Raw genomic sequence first — 19,638 nt, 5'->3', positions numbered from 1 at the left:
AGGAGTTTGTAGATTGAAACACTCCTATCACTCCCAGGAATTATTATTAACTGGAGCTCTAAGTTAACTCCTTCTCTGAAAGAGGTGGTGGGGGACAGCCCCCCATAAAGTCAGAGGTGTAGGTGAGAGCACAAAGTAGTGAAGTAGGCAGGCTCTGGTTTTGAGGGTAGATGCTCGAGAATTTCCAGGGGACTCCTGAGGCTTGATCCCGCCTTTGCGTATGTTGAGCCTCCTTCCTCATGACCTTTGCCACGGGTGGAGGTCCTCACGCCGGCTCCCGGCAAGCCACTGTTTCCACTGTTTCCCCATCTGTCTGCCGTGAAGTGATGGGACCGGATGCCATGATCTTAGTTTTTTGAATGTTGAGCTTTAAGCCAACTTTTTCACTCTCCACTTTAACTTTCATCAAGAGGCTTTTTAGTTCCTCTTCACTTGCTGCCATAAGGGTGGTGTCATCTGCATATCTGAGGTTATTGATATTTCTCCTGGTAATCTTGATTCCAGCTTGTGCTTCTTCCAGCCCAGCGTTTCTCATGATGTACTCTGCATATAAGTTAAATAAGCAGGGTGACAATATACAGCCTTGACACACTCCTTTTCCTATTTGCAACCAGTCTGTTGTTCCATGTCCAGTTCTGACTATTGCTTCCTGACCTGTATACAGGTTTCTCAAGAGGCAGGTCAGGTGGTCTGGTATTCCCATCTCTTTCAGAATTTTCCACAGTTTATTATGATCCACACAGTCAAAGGCTTTGGCATAGTCAATAAAGCAGAAATAGATGTTTTTCTGGAACTCTCTTGTGGGTAATGCCCATTTGCATACTGTGCATTGAAAGAAAAATGGAAGGAAGAATGAATTTCGGGTCATCCTAAAATGTCTAGCTATTTATATTCTCTCTTTGGTAGTTTTCCAAAGAGGGGGAATAAATAGGCAAATGGTATAGAAATAGAAACTTATGTTGTTAATTCTATGATCTGAAGAACTTTTTAAAACAAATACCATGGATTTAATACATTTCATAAATAAAGGAAAAGAGCGTTCAGTACTTGGCACTGAAGTCAAAGCAATCAGACCGAGCACACAGAAGGACTGTAGCACCCAATAAAAATATAGATGGAATGTTTAATGTTTTGAATAGGGCACTATTATGACTCCGAAGCTGCATATAAGCACTTTGATATCATGTGTATTAAGTCAGAAAATATTTAAAGAAAATAATCTCACCAAGTGTGAACCAGGTATAAAACAAATGGTTTTTCTGCTTAATTCTAGTTAAACAGAAACTATAAATGTATCATAACTCCCTGTGTATTCTAATTAATTTCCTTGGCAAATGCACAATCTGATACAAAATCATTTAGTTAATGCATTTTCAAGCACTTTTTATTAATTGCATAATATAGTCAAGGCAGTATTCCAAGCATTTGGGAATATAAAGATAAACAACATCCTACCTTCTTACAGTATGTAATCTGGAAAATGACAAATTAACTCAGTTCTAGTGTGCCAAAGTGTAAAGCAGATGGGTGTTGCAGAAGCTAGGATAAGCTGCTTCAGTAAACACTACAACTACTAAAATAAGAGCGATTTCTTTCTTTTTAATGTTATGGGAAAATAGTTTTGTTTTGTAACCATTAAGATGGAGAAATTTTGCTTTATTGAGTGAACTAAATTTAAATGTAACTTAAAATTATTTGCCATCACTTAAGAGTAAAGAATAATAGCTTAGGAAAAAGAGATTTCCGTCTAGAGGTATCGTAGATTGTTGATTCTTAACAGGAACCATTGTTTCTGGTTTTGTTTTTTAAGTTGTAAGTAGAGATCAGGATGGTGAAAGACATCCAGACTAATAAAAAGGTTTGGATTAGTTTAGAATTTTTTTAAGTTAATATAACTGAAAAAAATTTTTTTAACTTTGGTTATTGTGAAAGCGAAAGTCGCTCAGTCGTGTCGACTAGTTTCGGCCCCATGGACTATACGGTTCATGGAATTCATGGAATTCTCCAAGCCAGAATACTGGAGTGGGTAGTCTTTCCCTTCTCCAGGGGATCTTCCCAACCCAGGGATGGAACCCAGGTCTCCTGCATTGCAGGCGGATTCTTTACCATCTGAGCCACAGGTAAGCCCAAAAATACTGGAGTGAGTAGCCGCCTATCCCTTCTTCTGCATTGCAGGCAGATTCTTTACCAACTGAGCTATCAGGGAAGTCCTGATAGAATTTTAATATAAATATTTAAAAGTATTTGTAAAAATATGCATGATCATTCTTACTATTTAAAGAGCTGTATTTAAACTGGTTCATGTAAGATTAGTGTTCAGTGATGGGTACAAGAGAAAAGGGAATAGTAATTATTTCTCTTATGAGGTCAGAATTGTTCATTGAGTCATTTTAACATTTGCTGCCTAGAAGCTAGTATTTCCAAACAAGTAAAATTGTCAGCTGTTCTGATTTGGGAGTTTGAGAATGCTATTTGAACTTGGTGTAAGGAATCTCTTGAGATGGAGGGTCACAAGGCAGGAAGGAAGAGCCAGGTATGGTGGGGAAGGAGCGGAAAAGAAGCAGGGGCAAATGAGAAGCAATAAAGGTGACAGGAAGAGACTTCAGGGAGCAAACCTGAGACTGCACTGAACGAGTGGGCTCAAGTTCATACCATGACTGTCAAAGCCAGGAGGGATATAACAAGGGAAATACGCCGTTTCACTGGGGGATATTGAGTGTAGGGTGTTGTGGGACAACTAAGAAGCACCTCTCTCTCAGACTGGTAAGGGCCAATTGGAGCTGATGTGAGATCCAGGCTCTGGCCTGAAGCAGGCCTACTAGCCTCACGGCAGGGAGCAGTCGTGCAGATGCTAAGAGGTGAGTTCCAGGTGATAGCATGTTGCTCAGTGTAGGTAGAAATTTAAGAGTGAGAATGGAGCAAAGAAACATGAGCCTTAAAACTAAGTAGGGGTGAAGTCAGGAAGAATCTTATGTGCTGTATGAAGGCAGAGGTTTGCATGTCTTCCTTAGTACATTGCTGCTGCTGCTGCTGCTAAGTCGCTTCAGTCGTGTCCGACTCTGTGCGACCCCATAGACGGCAGCCCACCAGGCTTCCCTGTCCCTGGGATTCTCCAGGCAAGAACACTGGAGTGGGTTGCCATTTCCTTCTCCAATGCATGAAAGTGAGAAGTGAAAGTGAAGTCACTCAGTTGTATCCAACTCTAGCGACCCCATGGACTGCAGCCCACCAGGCTCCTCCATCCATGGGATTTTCCAGGCAAGAGTACTGGAGTGGGGTGCCATTGCCTTCTCCGTGAGTACATTGAGGGACTGCTGAAGAGATTTCATATGCAGGAGAAGGGCATGAGCACGTATTTGTAGTGTGGAGAATTCAAGTCAGCACAACCATAAATAGGAAGACCAGACTGCTGAGCCAGCGTGGGGAATGGAGAGGAGCAGACTATATATTAGGCGGTAGAAGGGACAGAACATGGTGAGAGATTAGGTATTGGCGCTAGAAGCCAGTTGCAGTGATTGGAATTGGTGAGGAAGTAGAAAAGATGTGCATATTTTCCAGATGTTTCTGTGAAAAGAAGGAATGTCCAGTTTCTGTGCACCATGCGGGCTCTGGCAAGTCCCCCATGGATATAATGGAGACAATGTGTTTTCTCTGAGAGTCTAGAAATTAAATATGCAAGCGTGAATCATAGTGAGGTGGAGAAGGAAGCCAGAGCCTGTGGCACAGTTGGAATCAGCTGTGAGTGCTTTCTAGGAAATTAATCCTGGATTTTAGAACCGAGAAGATTAGGAAACAAGTCAGTAAATGAAATGCAAGGTGGAGCCTGTGAACAACGTTAGTACCTAGGGCCAGTTCTTCTTGGCTGCTAGTTCCGTGGCTTGTGGTTAGGCAGTCTCCTGGCCTGACGGCTGGAGGGCAGTTTGTACCATAATAGAGGACTAGCTAAAGGAGGAGGATTCAGAGAGGGCTTTAGACTTGAAATTGTGTCCAGGCCAAAAGAGAAGGTTTTTACTGGGAGCAACTGGTGATAGTTCATCAGTACTTCATCAAACTGAACATCTAATGGTCCAGGGGAGCAGGAAAGATGAGAAGCACAGGCTGGGAGGGAGAGAAGGAGCCGGCCTTGAAATTCTGCCTTTGAGAAAAAGTAGAAGAAAAGAAGTTTTGAAATTGGTAGGCAGGGTGGAACTTTGGGAGGGTCCACATATGCCTTCCTGTTAACCAGGAGGCAAAGGCATTTCTTAGAATGACTAGGATTTTGCTGGGAAGGACCGTATGGAGAAGCTTGGGCTCTGAGGACAGAAGCCCTATGCTTAAATCCTGGCTCTGCCACATGCTGGCAGAATGGCCTTGGACATGTTGTTTAAGCTTTGTCATTCCCAGTTGCTCCCTATATAAAATGTGACCATTATAGTTCTTTCTCCAAGAGGTATATGGAATGTTACAGAAATTAATTCATATAAAGTGTTTAGCGGTTGTTTAGTTGCTCAGTCATGTCCAGCTCCTTGCAGCCCCATGGACTGCAGCATGCCAGGCTTCCCTGTCCATTACTAACTCCCAGAGCTTTCTCAAATTCATGTCTATCGAGTCAGTGATGCCAGCCAACCATCTCATCCTCTGTCATGCCCTTCTCCTCCTGCCTTCAACCTTTTTCAACATCAGGGTCTTTTCTAAGGAGACAATTCTTCGCATCAGGTAGCCAAAGTATTGGAGTTTCAGCTTCAGCATCAGTCCTTCCAATGAATATTCAGGACTGATTTCCTTTAGGATTGACTGGTTTGATCTCCTTGCAGTCCAAGGGACTCTCAAGAGTCTTCTCCAACACTGTAGTTCAAAAGCATCAATTCTTCAGCACTCAGCTTTCTTTATGGTCCAACTCTCACATCCATACATGACCACTGGAGAAACCGTAGCTTTGATTGTGTGGGCCTTTTTCAGCAAAATGCTATCTCTGCTTTTCAATACACTATCTAGGTTTGTCATAGCTTTCCTTCCAAGGAGCAGGCATCTTTAAATTTCATGGCTGTAGTCACCATCCACAGTTATTTTGGAGCCCAAGAAAATAAAAGTCTGTCACTGTTTCCACTTTTTCCCCTTCTGTTTGCCATAAAGTGGTGGGACTGGATGCCATGATCTTAGTTTTCTGAATGTTGAGTTTTAAGCTTTCACTGTTATCAAGAAGGTCTTTTAGTTCCTCTTTACTTTATGCCAATTAGAGTGCTATCATCTGCGTATCTGAGGTTGTTGATGTTTCTCCCAGCAATCTTGATTCCTACTTGTGGTTCATCCAGCCTGGCATTTCACATGATGTTCTGGCACATAGGAAGCAAAATATATACAAGCATTTTATATATATGTAAATGTTTTATGCGTGTATATATATATATATATAAATAACTATTCTCCTCATTATCAATGTAGTTTGGGAAGGAACCAATAATTTATTAATCTGTGGGCCCTGTGGGATTGGATAAGACTAAGACAAGTAAAGATTATGAATGAGCACTGAGGATCAACCTGAGACTGGAAACTTTTTGTAGTAGTGTCAGACCCTGGGAATAGCCAGCAACCTGGGGATAGATTGGGAAAGAAAAATGATTGGATCAGTTCAGAATTGAGGTTAATTAGCAGACCAGGTATGAAAGGAAAAGAGTACTAGTGAGGGGAAGGTGCTATGATATTGTTTTGAGAGCATAATGATAGTCATTGACCAGAGAATGGGATAAAGCTACGAAAAAAATGTCTTCAGTGTTGACAGCTGTTTGGAAGTGACTTGGATTTCATTTTATTACATCTCCTTGTCAGTTTTCTGTTTCTCTTCTCTCTTCCCTCTCCTCCTGAGCAACCCTCTGGGTTCTTATTTTTCCTTCTCTGCATGTTTTCCTTTCAAGCCTTGTGTCTCTTATGCCTCTTAGCAAAACAATGCAAAGAAAAAGCATAATGTGAAAGCAGAAGGGTATTGTTTCTGTGTTCACTTCTCAGGTACTCCTGTCTAGCACAGGGACGTTTGCTCTGACAGATCCTGAAAAAAGGCATCTGGCATGTTTTTTACCCTCCAGGGTCTCTGGGAGGAATTCATATGGAGTCATTATACATGTATTATATGGGAAAATGATGGTTGTTTTACAGTCAAGTTTCAAAAAATATGGCACAGACATTAAATGTGAGTGGTCAAAAATGGTGCTCAGGAAGGAGAGAGACAGGAGCTGAGCAAATAACAATAGCTCCTTAGAAATGAGAGTTCAGAGGGACTTGCATAGGAAGTGAGAATGGGTGTGTGGGGTACAGTGTGCAGGCCTGGGAGAGCTGAGGAAGCACAGGGCAGGTGTGGGGAGACAGGACGACACCTGCCTGCCAGCGGAATGGAGGCAGCAGAGATGGTGATGAAATGAGAGGTAAGGCTGGGCACCTAACTGCCACAGTGCATAGCTCAGCATGTGATCAATAAATACATGTTTAGCTGTGTGGAGAATAAATGAGGAAGAGGCTCCCATCGGCTTTGTTTTGTACATCAGATTCTTGTCAATGTGATAATTATGCCCTGACCATGTAATAAATGGATTAAAAAAAACACCCATGTTCATTTAGAAACTAAAAAGGGCAAATGTGTTATGCTAGACCTGTTGAAGACTAGGAATTTGGTGATTTTATGGTGAAGAACGTAAATGCCACAGGAAAGCAGAAAGTTGGGCTTTGGCAGAGAGGGCACTGTGATGGGAAACACGTTCAAGCCTGTTACTGAATTCTCTGTGTAAATCACTTTTCTTCCCTCAGCTGCTTCTTTTGGTGCCTTATCTCTTTCAAGGTAGCTGTTGTCTCTATCTGTAGCCTAGAGCAGCATGCATTTTGAGAACCATGTTAAGCTCTGCTAAGGCTATAAATGTCACGAAGTGTAAGTATTAAAGATCTTAGAACACATATTCCTTCACGAAGGGGGGGGTCAGGAACCAGAACTGCCAGTGTAGCTAAGCCATTATTTGAATAGTTGGTGTCTTATTAGTATTCATGAAGAGCATGTAGATAACATCTTGACAGAGTTAAAGTTTCAACTTGAAGAGCTACTGCTTTTCAATAAGGAGTGCATTGAAAGACACTCTTTGCATGAATAGAGTGACTGAATTGCTTCTACAATGAGAGTATTACTTTATTGAATGAGTTAGTTTTCATTTAATCTGTCTACAGTTTAGAATTGCCATTAGAATTACAATAAATAATGATTAGCACTTGTAGAACTTTAATCTTCAAAGAGTTTTAAAGTTAGTCTAATGTAACTGTCACTTGTAGTTATCAGAGATGTAAGCTTGCTCTTCTGCTCTGAACCTTGAAAGTATGTACCTTCCACCCCCTAGAGTGCCCTTTAGGTAGTTCCATGGCTCATAAGCTATTTGTCCTATAGAAAATGCCCAGTGAGTCAACAGATGGAAGGCTTTATATTGGAGCTTTGTCCTAGGTAAGTGTTTGGGCTCTTGAGTTGAGCTTCCTCGTTCTCGAGCCAGCTCCTCTGCTGCCAACTGTGTGACCCTAGACAAATGGCTTAACCCTCAGCTTTTTCAACTGGATTGCATAGTGGTTAGTACTTGCCTGAATGGTTCTTACAAAGATTAAATGAGATAGTGAATATCAAGTATGAAGCAAATAGTATTAATAAATATTAGTTGTATATTAGTATTATTTTAAAAATTATCCTTAGGAACACTTCATTTTGGGAAATTGTTTTATGTGGTTGTCAGGTGAGGAAATTACAAGCCATTAATACCCTTTTCAGAAACTGCTAATACCAGCCTCAGTTTGAGGCCCAGGGACAAAAAAGGAAGAAACCAAGACACCTTCCCATTAGAAATTCACAACCAACTGGGGGGAGGGTGGAGATAACTGAAATACCATGATAAGTGCTTGACCAAAAAAGTCAAGTACAATCACAGCTCAAGAGCAAAGAGCAATGAATTTTGACTTAAGGTTTTCACAGAAAGCTTTAGAAGGGAAGTGAATGTGACCTGGGCCTTGGTAGAAGCACAAGTCAGAAAATGGAAGAATTTTAGGAAGTGAGCATGGCTTCCAAGTTGGGGTGTCTGCCAGTGTCTGTGTCAGGTGGATCCCTGAAAGAATGGAGGCAAGGAGCATTTTGAAAGGAGCAACACTCTCGGAAGAGTTGTTTAAGCAGGTCACCCTAACTCATGGGGAAGTGCTAGAACTACTGCTTTATCACTATTTCTTGGGGCTGATTTTCTCTGTAGGCCCGAGATGGCTCTGAAGCTTTGCAGGCTCAGCTAGACCCAGGAGAGTGTTTACTTATAAATAGAATGTGTGGCTGTCCAACAATGAGATTTCTTATAGGCCTCCCTCACCTTCCCCTATCTCATTTGGTCTGAATTTCCATTAATATGATTTGAATGGAGTTTTATTGGACATTCAGGAAACAGTTTAAACTCTAAAATACCCCTGTGACACAGTTACATTTACACAGTGTTTTGAAAGCCAAAATTTACTGATTGCCCAAGTAGAGAGACAAAAGGATAGAAAGACTAGAGGATCTTATAGAATTTATGACTGTGCCAAGGGTCTGTTTCTGACTGTATATCACTCATACAAAAGAACAGAAACTTACCATCTTTCTTTTTCAGTTTCTGAGGCTGGAGATGAAAGAACATGGACCACTGTTGAATGGGAGTCCTCTGTGTTCTCTCTCCAACAGCATCTTAGGCTGCGTTACAGCGAGCCCTTACTGTCTGTTGAACCCATACTCTAAAAAGCCTGTGGATGTCAGGAGGGTTTACCACTGTGGAGTGGGAACTGTCTTGGTGCCAGGCTGTGTGCTGGGTGTTACATGAAAAGTGTTCTCACAGTAGAGCTGTTAACATAGTTTTAATGTGAGGAGAGACTAGCAAGATAAACAGCTTTACAGTGAGCAGTTAGTGGTATAGGCAGGATTCTGAATGAGGCCTTTAGGCGTCAGTGTCCATGGTTTTCTCTTGTTAAATGTGGTGTTCACTCTATACTGTTTCTTTTATGATATTTATTCCTTAAATTTCTCATGAAGTTTGATCTCAGTAAAGGTCTTCTATGAATGGCCTTGCTGCATTTGAAAAACATAGTTCAATGAAGTTTTTCCTAATGTATCACCAAGTTGATTTACATTTGGTTTAGTCTTATTAGTATCTAGGGCAACTCTTCCTGGCAAAGAAAAGGGTACACATGGGTTGGTTTATATTTATAAGATAAATATTATTCAGTACAGTCCACTTTTGAATGCTGGGGTTATATAACTATACAGTCACCTACCTGTATCCATGGCTCTCTGATCAGTAGATTCAACCAGCAATTGATCATGTAGTAATATAGTCTGTTTTTACTGAAAAAGTTTCGTGTGTAAGTGGACATTCTCAGTTCAAACCTGAGTTGTTCAAAACCCAACTGTATTTTGGATAGGGACCTTCAGCCTCCATCATTTGATCTCAGCAGCCTAATTTTATGATATTGATTCTTTCAAGTACAGAGTCCACTGATAGTAAAAATAACCTGACTTCAGTTATTCTAGAATTGCCATGTAGAAAGGAAGAAGGACCCCTTTTGAATAAAGTCCCCCAGTTGCTTCATTCATTACCTGTAGATTGCTAGCTTAATTTGCTCTTTTACCAGAACAAGAAACCAAACTTTATAATGTGTGGGGTTTTTAGTGGCAAAATAGTTACGAAGGTAGATCTCTGTTACTGTCAAAAAGTAACGATTTTCCCTCCTCCTGTCTGTTGAAATAAGATAAGTAATATGCTTAAGTCTCCAAATTATGCCTTCTTTGCCCTTATTTTTTCTCAGATGTTTTTCTTCACCTTTTCTTTCTTCTCTTTCTCATTACTTCTGAATGATAATCAGGAGCACCCCCACCCCTACCCATTGTGGACACGTTTGCCTTCTTTCAACAGTTTGAAAATAGATCCATGGTGATTTAAAAAGTAATAGATAACTATAAGTTATTAAAGTGTCCAATTTATAGTTGGGGTATTTCATGGTCATTAGATCAGACATACTTTTCTTGACTATTTTGTCCCAAGTTTGCTGTCTTCAGTTCACTTATTTTATTCATGCTAAAAATATCTGTCTTCCTCCTGTTTTGTTCTAGACTTTGTGCTAGTTGTCACTCTTTTTTCCCCCACAGCCCAGGTAGTCAGTCGATGGTTCTCCTAACAGAACATTGCCACCTAGGCCTGCATTTACTGTTATATGTAGTTATCAGACCTCCTTTTTTTTCACTCAAGAAAGAATATCTGAATTCACAGGAATGAAAGAGAAGGTACTAATTTTGAAGCCATTCTAGTGTATAAATAGTGAATTATCACCATAATTTAGCATGGAGTTTCATATGGTTGCTTACAGCAGCCCTCACAACTAACCGATCTTGATGTTCTGATAAGCCAGATGCTTCTGGGTGTATAAAGTTAACTAGTCTTGGATCATCAAGGAGAAGGCTTAGTGATGAAGGTAGGATGTACCCACATAATTGTAATTCAAGAGAAAATGTGGTTGGTGTCATTAGCAATATAGGATCTTTTTATTGTTTTCATGGGGGTGGAGAGATTAATGTGGGGAGCATCAGAGAGGAGATACGGTATCATAGTGGCCTGGCAGCCTTGTGGAAAGAAGCGGAGCAGTGGTGGGAGGAGGTTAATGTGGTTATTTTGAACCCCAAAGCCACGTATACCTTCCATTCATTTGATTCTTGACATTTTGTATTCTGTTTGAAATTGAAATTACACATAAATATATACAAAGGCACATACTCTAAAACACATTCATGCATAATTAAATAGCATAATCAAAATCATTGAATCTAAATGATATATTTTTCTCTAGTCACTGGCAATCACTTTGACCTCTCCAGTTGATAACAGCTTGCCTGACTTAAAATTTCCTGCTGAGTTCTTTTACTTATTTAAAAAACGTGTTATATCATAAAATATTGGGTATTAAAACCCAGTATGGGTTTAATTACTACTCAAGCATCTCATCCTGAAGTGATTAGTAAGCCACAAAAATAACTGTTTCCTCTTCTCTCTGTACAGCACTGATATTTTTGGAAATTGGGTTGCCTATGCCAAGTTTTTTTTGTAGATTGACTGGGAATTGTTAACTGGTCTATCAATTCAAAGAAATTGTTGTTCCTTTATTAAAAACATAGCAGATAACTAATTCCATTTAGAGTTCTCAATCACTTCTACTCTTGAGGCAGCCACATGAATCATGTAATTGCTTCAGATGCTCAGCAGAAGTTTCTTGCTAAGGAAACCACAGGAACATGTTCTTCTCCCCTCCTCACCCCTCCCCCCCCCTTTTTTTTTTGACTAGACACAGCTTTTAATAATAAGATTTTGTCTGAATGAAGATTAAAAAACTATTAAAATGAAGATTTTATTGATACGTAATCTTAATGCCTATCAATCATGAAATAATTGAGAAAATTTCAATACATTCTTATTTTGAAATAGTATATGGTTATTAAAAATGAGGATGATCAAACTTAAAGCAAGAAATTTTCAGCGTAGACGCTTTAAGTGGCTGTGTTTACTATTATATTTGTATTTAGAGGAAGGTACAGAATGATACTATCCATTAAGATATTAGAATTGGTCAAAGGATGGGAAAACAAAGGGGAAGATTATTAACAGAAGACAGACCAGAAATGGACTTATATACATGGAATGGGGGAAAGCAGGAGGATTTAATAAATGGTTTGAAATAGTTGGTTAGGTATTTTGGGGAGAAAAAATAAGCTCAATCCCCACCTCACTCCTTTGTCAGAATGAATTCCAGATTGATTAGCTATTTACATTTTTTAAAATAATGAAGTCTTGTAAGTTCTAGAAGGAAACATTAGTGAATGTTTTTTGATTTTGAAGTGAAGACCTAAATATGACCCTCAAACCCAAAAACAATTAAGGAAGGAAGATAAAAAATTGCCTATATCGTATTGTTTTGAAGACTTGAGAACTAGATGAATCTTGAAACTGTATGTTCATGGATCCTAATGTTAGCAACTTAGCATTAAAAGTTTATTGATAACACTCTGCAAGCATTTGGATCAATGCAAATTTAAACTGACCAGAAAGGCCACCACTGTGTGATTTTTGGCAACTACATTTAAGTTTGTAGTCATCAGCATGAACCATTTAAACTGATGGTATTTAACTGTATTATGTGAATTTTCACATCAGTATGTATAAAGAGTAATTTATTTATCAATATTATTTCAAATGAATGAATGAGAAATATTAAATAATTATGGGAAAGCATGTAAGAAACTGTGTAGTTTAACTTTGGGCTGGGCATAATGGAGAAGGTACTTTTTTTTTTTTTTTTGGTATTTTCACCTTTACAATATGAATATGTAGTTGTTTCACTCAGAAAAAAAAATTTTTTAAGTCATTGAAAAATATTTTAGAATTTAGGTTTCTGAAAGATTTTGTCAGATTCATAGTTATTTCAGACAATCATCTATTAGGGGAAAGAAGTCTAGAGAGTGAAACTTACTACAGGTTTGCAGTGCATATGTAATAGGGAGAGGCACGGAGATTGGTGACTTGTATCACAAGTGAGTGCTCATCCCACTGAGTGACTTCATATATGGACGGGATCCTTGGAGGCTGCATGCAGTTAGTTTTTGAAAAGTGTATGTCATCTTATGAAATAGTTTTATTTTAAATCTAAAACATTTGATTCTTACAAAGCATTCGTTTTACTTAATAATTCTAAGATTTATCATAGTATAGAATGTGAAATTCATATAAATTATTATGAAAAAATAGGAGCTATCAGAGAATGTAGAGAGACCTACATCTGGGAGGATCTCTGCTCTCCTGGGAGGAATCTTTCACATTACTCTAGTGGAAGACTCTGAGAAACACTGTCCTGGTAAATATGAACAGGTGACAATAACTTATCATCATCTTAACACTTTATTTGGGTTTTGAGTTCTGAAATTATAAAGTGGAAGGAAGAAAATTTCAGAAAAGGAAAAGGCAAATTTTATTAGCAATTTAGCCCACTAAAATGAATGTTTGATTATGTTAACTTAGAGTTCTTACTGAATCCAGTAAATGCCTGAGCTGGTAGATATTTTAATCATTAAAACTATAATCCAGTTAAAGTTAAGGAAGCTAAATAAACTAGCTTTAATCAAATTTACTTTGATTTCTCTTTCTCTTTTTCTTTTGACTACCACAGGTCACAGTAATGAAAGGCAGTAATAGAAATAAAGATCATTCAGCAGAAGGAGAAGGGACTGGAAAACGACCAAAGCGAAAGTGTCTTCAGTGGCATCCATTGCTAGCAAAGAAACTCCTTGACTTTTCAGAAGAGGAAGAAGAGGAAGACGAAGAGGAGGATATTGATAAGGTAATTTCTCTGTTTATTGTAGTAGTTTTAAGTTTGAACATTCATTCAGAAACTGCAGTGAACACGTGTGGTACAGTGAATGTGTTTCTAGGAGTCTGTATAACTTGAATTCTGCTTAACTACTTTATCTACAGTTTCATCCCAAATGTTGATGACTCTTAAAGTATCTATACTTCCTAATAATTTAGACTGAAGCAGATCCTTCTTAATTAGTATTTCTTTCAATTAGCTAATGATTTGCAGGCAATAGTAAAATGAAGTCAGTTCATAAAATTTGATATGTTCACCTTGCACCCACCTGTTGCTCCTCTGGCCTCTCTTTCCTCCTGCCCAGCCCAGCTGTGCCACTACAGGCAGGTTCAGAGCTGTTCAGGCCCTCATCCTTGAGGCCCTCAGAGCATCTGGGTGCTGCCACCCCTCTCAGTCCCCCTCCTCTGGTCTCACACCGGAGCAGCCAGCTCTTGCTTAGAAAGTTACACAATGATGCAGGTGACTAGAAAGCCACACATTCCTTCAGATCTTGGCATGACTGCTTCCTCATCTTTTACCTCCCCAGGGATGTCCCTCACACCCAAGTCTTCCCCGTCTGAGGAATTTGTCCCCTTGAACTTCTTTCTGTTTGCTATGTATACTTGTTTATGTCTGTCTTCCCAGACTAGTGTATAACTTTGGTAGAGCAGGGGTCTTCCCCTTCCTGTTGTCTTCTCCTTCCTTAAAGCCCAGAATGGTGATTGGTGCAGAGTAGATTTTGAACAGCTCATTGGGCTTCCCTCGTGGCTCAGATGTTTAAGAATCTGCCTGCATGAAGGAGACCTGGGTTCGATCCCTGGGTTGGGAAGATCCCCTGGGGGAGGGCATGGCAACCTACTCCAGTTTTCTTGCCTGGAGAATCCCCATGGACAGAGGAGCCTGGTGGGCTACAGTCCATGGGGTCGTAAAGAGTTGGACATGATTGAGCGACCTTCACTTTCACCTTTCATGGTCAGTGGAAGAATAAATGAGTACATATTTTGTGTCACTACAAATATTATAAACATTCTTCAATATCCACTCAGTCTTTTGTCCTAGGCTTGGGTCAACTCCCTTTTTTGCTCTGTTTATCAGGAATTACAAACATTTTTCCTGTTGTGCAGACATCTTCTCTGGATACTGTTTATGGTCTCCTCACTGCTGCACTTTTCTTGTCTTTCACAGAGAAAATAGAGGCCACCAAAAATGCCTCCTTCAGCTTTCTCCACTCAGCTTACTCTTATCTCGGTCCTTATCCATCTTTTCCTTTCCTTTTTCAGAGAAATGGTGTCACTCTTCCTATTTGAGGAAATTGCCAAGTGTATGCTCATGCCTAATTTGATCTTTCTCATGCATTTGCACCTATTGATGACTTGGTTCTTGAAGCTGTCTCCTATGTCCACGACAGCACTCACTGTTATTTCTGTTCCTACCTTCCCAACTATACCTTTCTGGTTTCTTCCATTTGTTGTCCATCCATTATTTAACCCTCAAATATTGATGTTCTCTGAGCCTCGTATCTTAATTTCTGTCTGCATCCTGGACCTTTCTCCTAAATTCTGGACTTGTATTTCTGACTATTTACTTGACATATCCACTTTAAATATCGAGTCAGAATCTCAGATTGAATGTGTTCAAAATGAAGCTTTCACTGTTCTACTCCAAACCCCATCTTCTGGCATCTTTCTTTCCTTTCTCAGTAAATGGCAATTCCAGCTGTGTCAGATTGGTCAGACCTGACACCTTGTTTGTTTTCTTTTGCTCAAGTCTCTGGTCTGTCCATCAGCAGCTTTTCAACTGTGCTTTCAAAAGGTCTTCACTAGTTGACCCTTCTTTAGCAGTGTCACTGCTACCACCTTGCTCCAAGCTACCACCAGCGCTGGTGCAGATTGCTATATTCTGCCTCTCTCTCCCTAGTTCTTGCCCTTCTAAAGTCTGTTCTCAATAAAGCAGCCAGAGAGATCCTTCCAGAGTGACAGGTTGATTGTGCTACTTTTCAGCTTCATGAGGATGGGGATTCTGTATGGTCACTGCTCTGTCGGTATCACCTGAAACGGTGGCTGCTCCGTATCACATGCCCAGTAAACAGTTATTTAGTAGAAGAATGAAGTCATTGAGTCCTCTTCTCTTTTTAGTCTACAATCAAGAGATCTCACCCATACTGTTGGTCTTACTTCTTTTTGTTGGTATATTAGTTCATTATCCCAACTCGGCCTTCTCTGCCAAGAGCCTCTTCACATTCTGTCTCCCCAGTACTAATCTTTCTACTCCCCACTGGATATAACTTCCCTTCATTTGAGAAAAAGTGTTCTCAGTTGTGTATGAAGGAATCTGGCTGCCAAAGTTGGAAACATTCTTCCTTTTTCAACCTTTACATTCAGTTAAGACACCAGTCGCTCTTGTTTCTACCTCATTAGTGAGTGTTGTCTCTGTTCCCAATTCTCCGTTCGCATGAATACTGCCTTGATTTAGCCCTGTCCTGGTTCTTGCGTGGACTGCTGGCATAAACTTTTAATTCATTCCTCTAGTCTTGTTTGCTGCTAGTTTGGCTACTGTAATTCGTGCTCTACACTAATGACGGGAGTTATCCTGCAGTACAGATCTGACAGTGTCTTTCCCCTGCTAAAACCATTCATGGCTCTCCATTGCTCCTAGCAGCGGTCTCCAGATTCTGGTCTGGTGCTAGTGTTGTCTTGTTGCAGAGTGTTACTTGCTTGGCCTCTGGTGAAAGAAAAAAAGGTCCAGATAATTTTTTATTTCAATTTAATTTATATACCATGCACTTGTTTGTTTACTCACTTTTCAGTTAGTTAATTTAATGAAATAATTATATTAGAAGTTAAAAAAAAATGTTTTTAGTGTTCATACTTGACAGAACAAAAAGTTTCAGTCTGTGTTGGTCCCCTTCAAGGGGTTTTTTTGAGTCATACAATCTGAAACCACTCATTTACAGGATTAAATGCCCTTATTTTTCTTTCGCATTTTTCAAAAAAATGACAAAGCACATTGTTCATGAAGCGGCCCATACCTTCTTCTACAACAACTCTAGTTCTCCATTCTAATCTTTTGTATACTGATTCTATTGAACTGCATATAAGTGAATAAACCATTGAGCCTTAATCTTTGTTAGTTCCCCACGACCTCCCACTGACTACCTTATATACTCTGATTTGTCTTTCAAAGTTTAGCCCAGACGACGCTTTTCTAGGGAGACTTTTCTGTTGTTCTACCAATCCACTAGTGTTTCATTATCACACTGATTTCTTGTAGTCATCATCCTGCTTTTTAATTTATTCGCTTATATGTCTTTCTCCTCTACCAAAACAGTGAGCTCCTGGGGCCAGGATCTTGTCTTATTTATCTCTTTTTCCAACTCTTGTCTTGAGTTCTATAATTTAGTCACTGGATCAAAGTTATTTTTTCTGAAGGGAAAATAAAATTACTTCCTCAACTTACGTAATACATATTTTTACTCCTCATTTCTCTGTAACTTCTTAGTCAGTTTCAGAATGATAGATAAATATTCCTTGAAAACGCAAGTCATTGTTAATGATTATACCCATAACAAGGAAGATAAATCTGTAGCCTTCATTCCCAGTAATAATCCCTAATGTACTTCCAGATCAGGTAGCTCTGACTTTGAGATTGTTCTGTACTATTTGTGTCTGAAGACAATTGATGGTTAATTAAATGCATATACAATGCTTAATTTAAATTTAAAAGACTTTTAAAAAACATTTAGTTGGATTAAATTAGTGATTTGTCTTAGAGTGTCTGTAACAGTTGCCCAATAAACATGATATAAAAGAAGCTGGTTGCCTTATTATAGTAATGGCCTCAGAGCGTGATCCTTAGACCAGCAGCGTAACTGCACAACTTGTTAGAAATACAAATCCTCAAAGCCTACTCCAGACATACAGAATACAAAATTCTGGCAATGGGACTTAACAGTCTGTGTTTTAACAAGACCTCCAGGGATTCCTATGCCCACTTACATTTGAGAACTACTGCCCTATTGTATCGGAGATGGCAATGGCACCCCACTCCAGTACTCTTGCCTGGAAAATCCCATGGACAGAGGAACCTGGTGGGCTGCAATCCTTGGGGTTGCTAAGAGTCAGACATGACTGAACGACTTCACTTTCACTTTTCACTTTCATGCATTGGAGAAGGAAATGGCAACCCACTCCAGTGTTCTTGCCTGGAGAATCCCAGGGACAGGGAAGCCTGGTGGGCTGCCATCTGTGCGGTCGCACAGAGTCGGACACGACTAAAGTGACTTAGCAGCAGCAGTATAATGCAGTCTGACAGCATCTTTGATCCTTCTTGATTTTAGCTATAAAGCAGCATTAAAGGAATGGTTTTAGTAAGCATTCTGGACTTCTGTTCTTGGTTGCAGTGTTTCCAAGAGATACCATGGAATCATATTTTAGCCTCAGAAGATACTTAACAGTGCTATTCTAAGATTCTGTGGTCAGAGATGTGCTTTAAGAAATTAAACCTGCAGCCATGTATAGGAAGTATTATAAGGGAGTAAAAGCAGGAAGATGAAGCCATAGGCCAGAGTGCTACTAGGACAGCAGCAGTGAGGATTACACAGATGGACAGGATCAGAGCCTTGCAGAAGTCCTTGAAGATCTTGAATGAGATGCTTAGGGAAATGAAGGATTCAAAAGCAGTTTTGAAAGTGTAAGCCCTATCACCATAGAATTTCAGTAGACAAGAATGTGTGATTATCTGTAGACTTGAAAATTTACTTTTGTAGTTCTTCCTTCAAATAACGTCAAATGTCTGTTTTGATTTTTACGGTTGGAGGCTTCACTTTGATGTACACAGAAACATTAAATAGTCTGTATTAGATTTTTATTCATTTTCACATTATTAGTTGTACAAAAGCACTTTCTAAAAAGGAGAAAGACAGAACCAATATTCATGTATCTTTATGAGGATATTGTTAACTTTGAGACCCATATACTATGGAATGGGTTTAATCCTTTATCCAGCAGTTAGTTAGGTACTAATATTGTACAAGACATTAAACTAAGCACTGTGTATGAGGGAAATAAGAGAAGTTTTGTCCTCAAAGAGTTTACTGTTAGTGAGAGAAAAAAATGCAAGCAATTATAACAACAATGTAATATATGCTGTAATAGAGACATGCACAGGTTGCTACAGAAACTCAGCAAAAGAAAACATTTTAAGTTGGTTACCAGCCACAAATAGTGGTTGATAATTTTTAAAAACCCTTCCTCCCCCCATTTGTAAATTGTTTAAACAGAGCTAAGGAAAAATACAATTTAAAAACCAACACTAATTGTTAAAAACAGAGTTATCCAGGATGTGTTAAACATTTTGGCTCTTGTTTTGTTGCTAATAGGTTCAACTTCTTGGGGCCGATGGCCTAGAGCAAGATGTTGGTGAAACTGAAGATGATGAATCACCAGAACAGCGAGCCCGGAGACCAATGAATGCATTTCTTTTATTTTGCAAACGTCATCGCTCTCTTGTCCGTCAGGAACACCCCAGGCTTGATAACCGAGGTGCTACCAAGATACTAGCTGATTGGTGGGCTGTTCTCGATCCAAAGGAAAAGCAGAAATACACAGACATGGCCAAGGAGGTGAGTTACAGTGAGGAGGCTTTGTGGTAACTGTGAACAACCAATCCTGCAACCCCCAGTTAGTAGAGTCCATGCAAAAGGTCTAGCAGCAGCACGAAGGTGAATCCCGAATCAAGTGTTAAACAAAGACATTGAAGCTTTGTTCCTATTCCTGAGTTCCAAGTCCACCTTGCAGATACTGGTGAGGTGCCAAAAGAAACCTATTGCCAAGAAGTTTTTTCTCACTTGTTTGTATTGCACTGATGACATGAGGGATGGATTTTTATGAATGGTGATTTATTTATTATGAATGACTTTTGTTTTTAGTTTTTCTAGGAGCCCAGCTTCTGCTGTCAGAGAATGCCCATGGTGAAGATGACACTCTTGATCTAGTTCTAAAGCTAAACAGCTTTGTAACCATATCTGAGTTAATTTCTGGGTCTCAGTTTTTTGTGGGTTTTTTTTTTTTCCTTTTTTAAAAACAATGTTATGAGAAAGAGAAAGTTGGAACAAAATTTGCATCCCTTCCAGCACTAATTTTTAAAAAAATTTTGTAATATACACAGTTATCAAAAGATATGCTTTGACTTCTTTCTGTAGGTAGTAAGTACGACATGAGTATTCAAAGCCAGTAGAGGAACGAATGG

At 39.4% G+C, this 19,638-nt stretch overlaps 1 protein-coding gene across 50 annotated transcripts in view; it reads left to right on the top strand.

Moving 5' to 3' along the window:
* The window catches only part of BBX (BBX high mobility group box domain containing), a 297,568-nt gene that overhangs the window by 186,711 nt on the left and 91,219 nt on the right, over nucleotides 1-19,638 (top strand). For all 50 annotated transcript variants that reach the window (XM_086408179.1, XM_086408500.1, XM_086408481.1 and 47 more), the window contains 2 exons: nucleotides 13,213-13,383; nucleotides 18,770-19,012. In XM_086408179.1, coding sequence (XP_086264305.1) covers nucleotides 13,222-13,383; nucleotides 18,770-19,012 — 405 coding nt within the window. In that variant the 5' untranslated portion in view covers nucleotides 13,213-13,221. Of the gene's footprint in view, nucleotides 1-13,212; nucleotides 13,384-18,769; nucleotides 19,013-19,638 lie in introns of those variants that run through there.

Source organism: Bos grunniens, chromosome 1, assembly GCF_055505025.1.
Source record: "Bos grunniens cultivar Pamir isolate PY7600 chromosome 1, Bosgru_T2T1.0, whole genome shotgun sequence".
Classification (NCBI taxonomy): Eukaryota; Metazoa; Chordata; class Mammalia; order Artiodactyla; family Bovidae; genus Bos; species Bos grunniens.
This window is presented reverse-complemented; position numbering and strand designations above follow the sequence as displayed.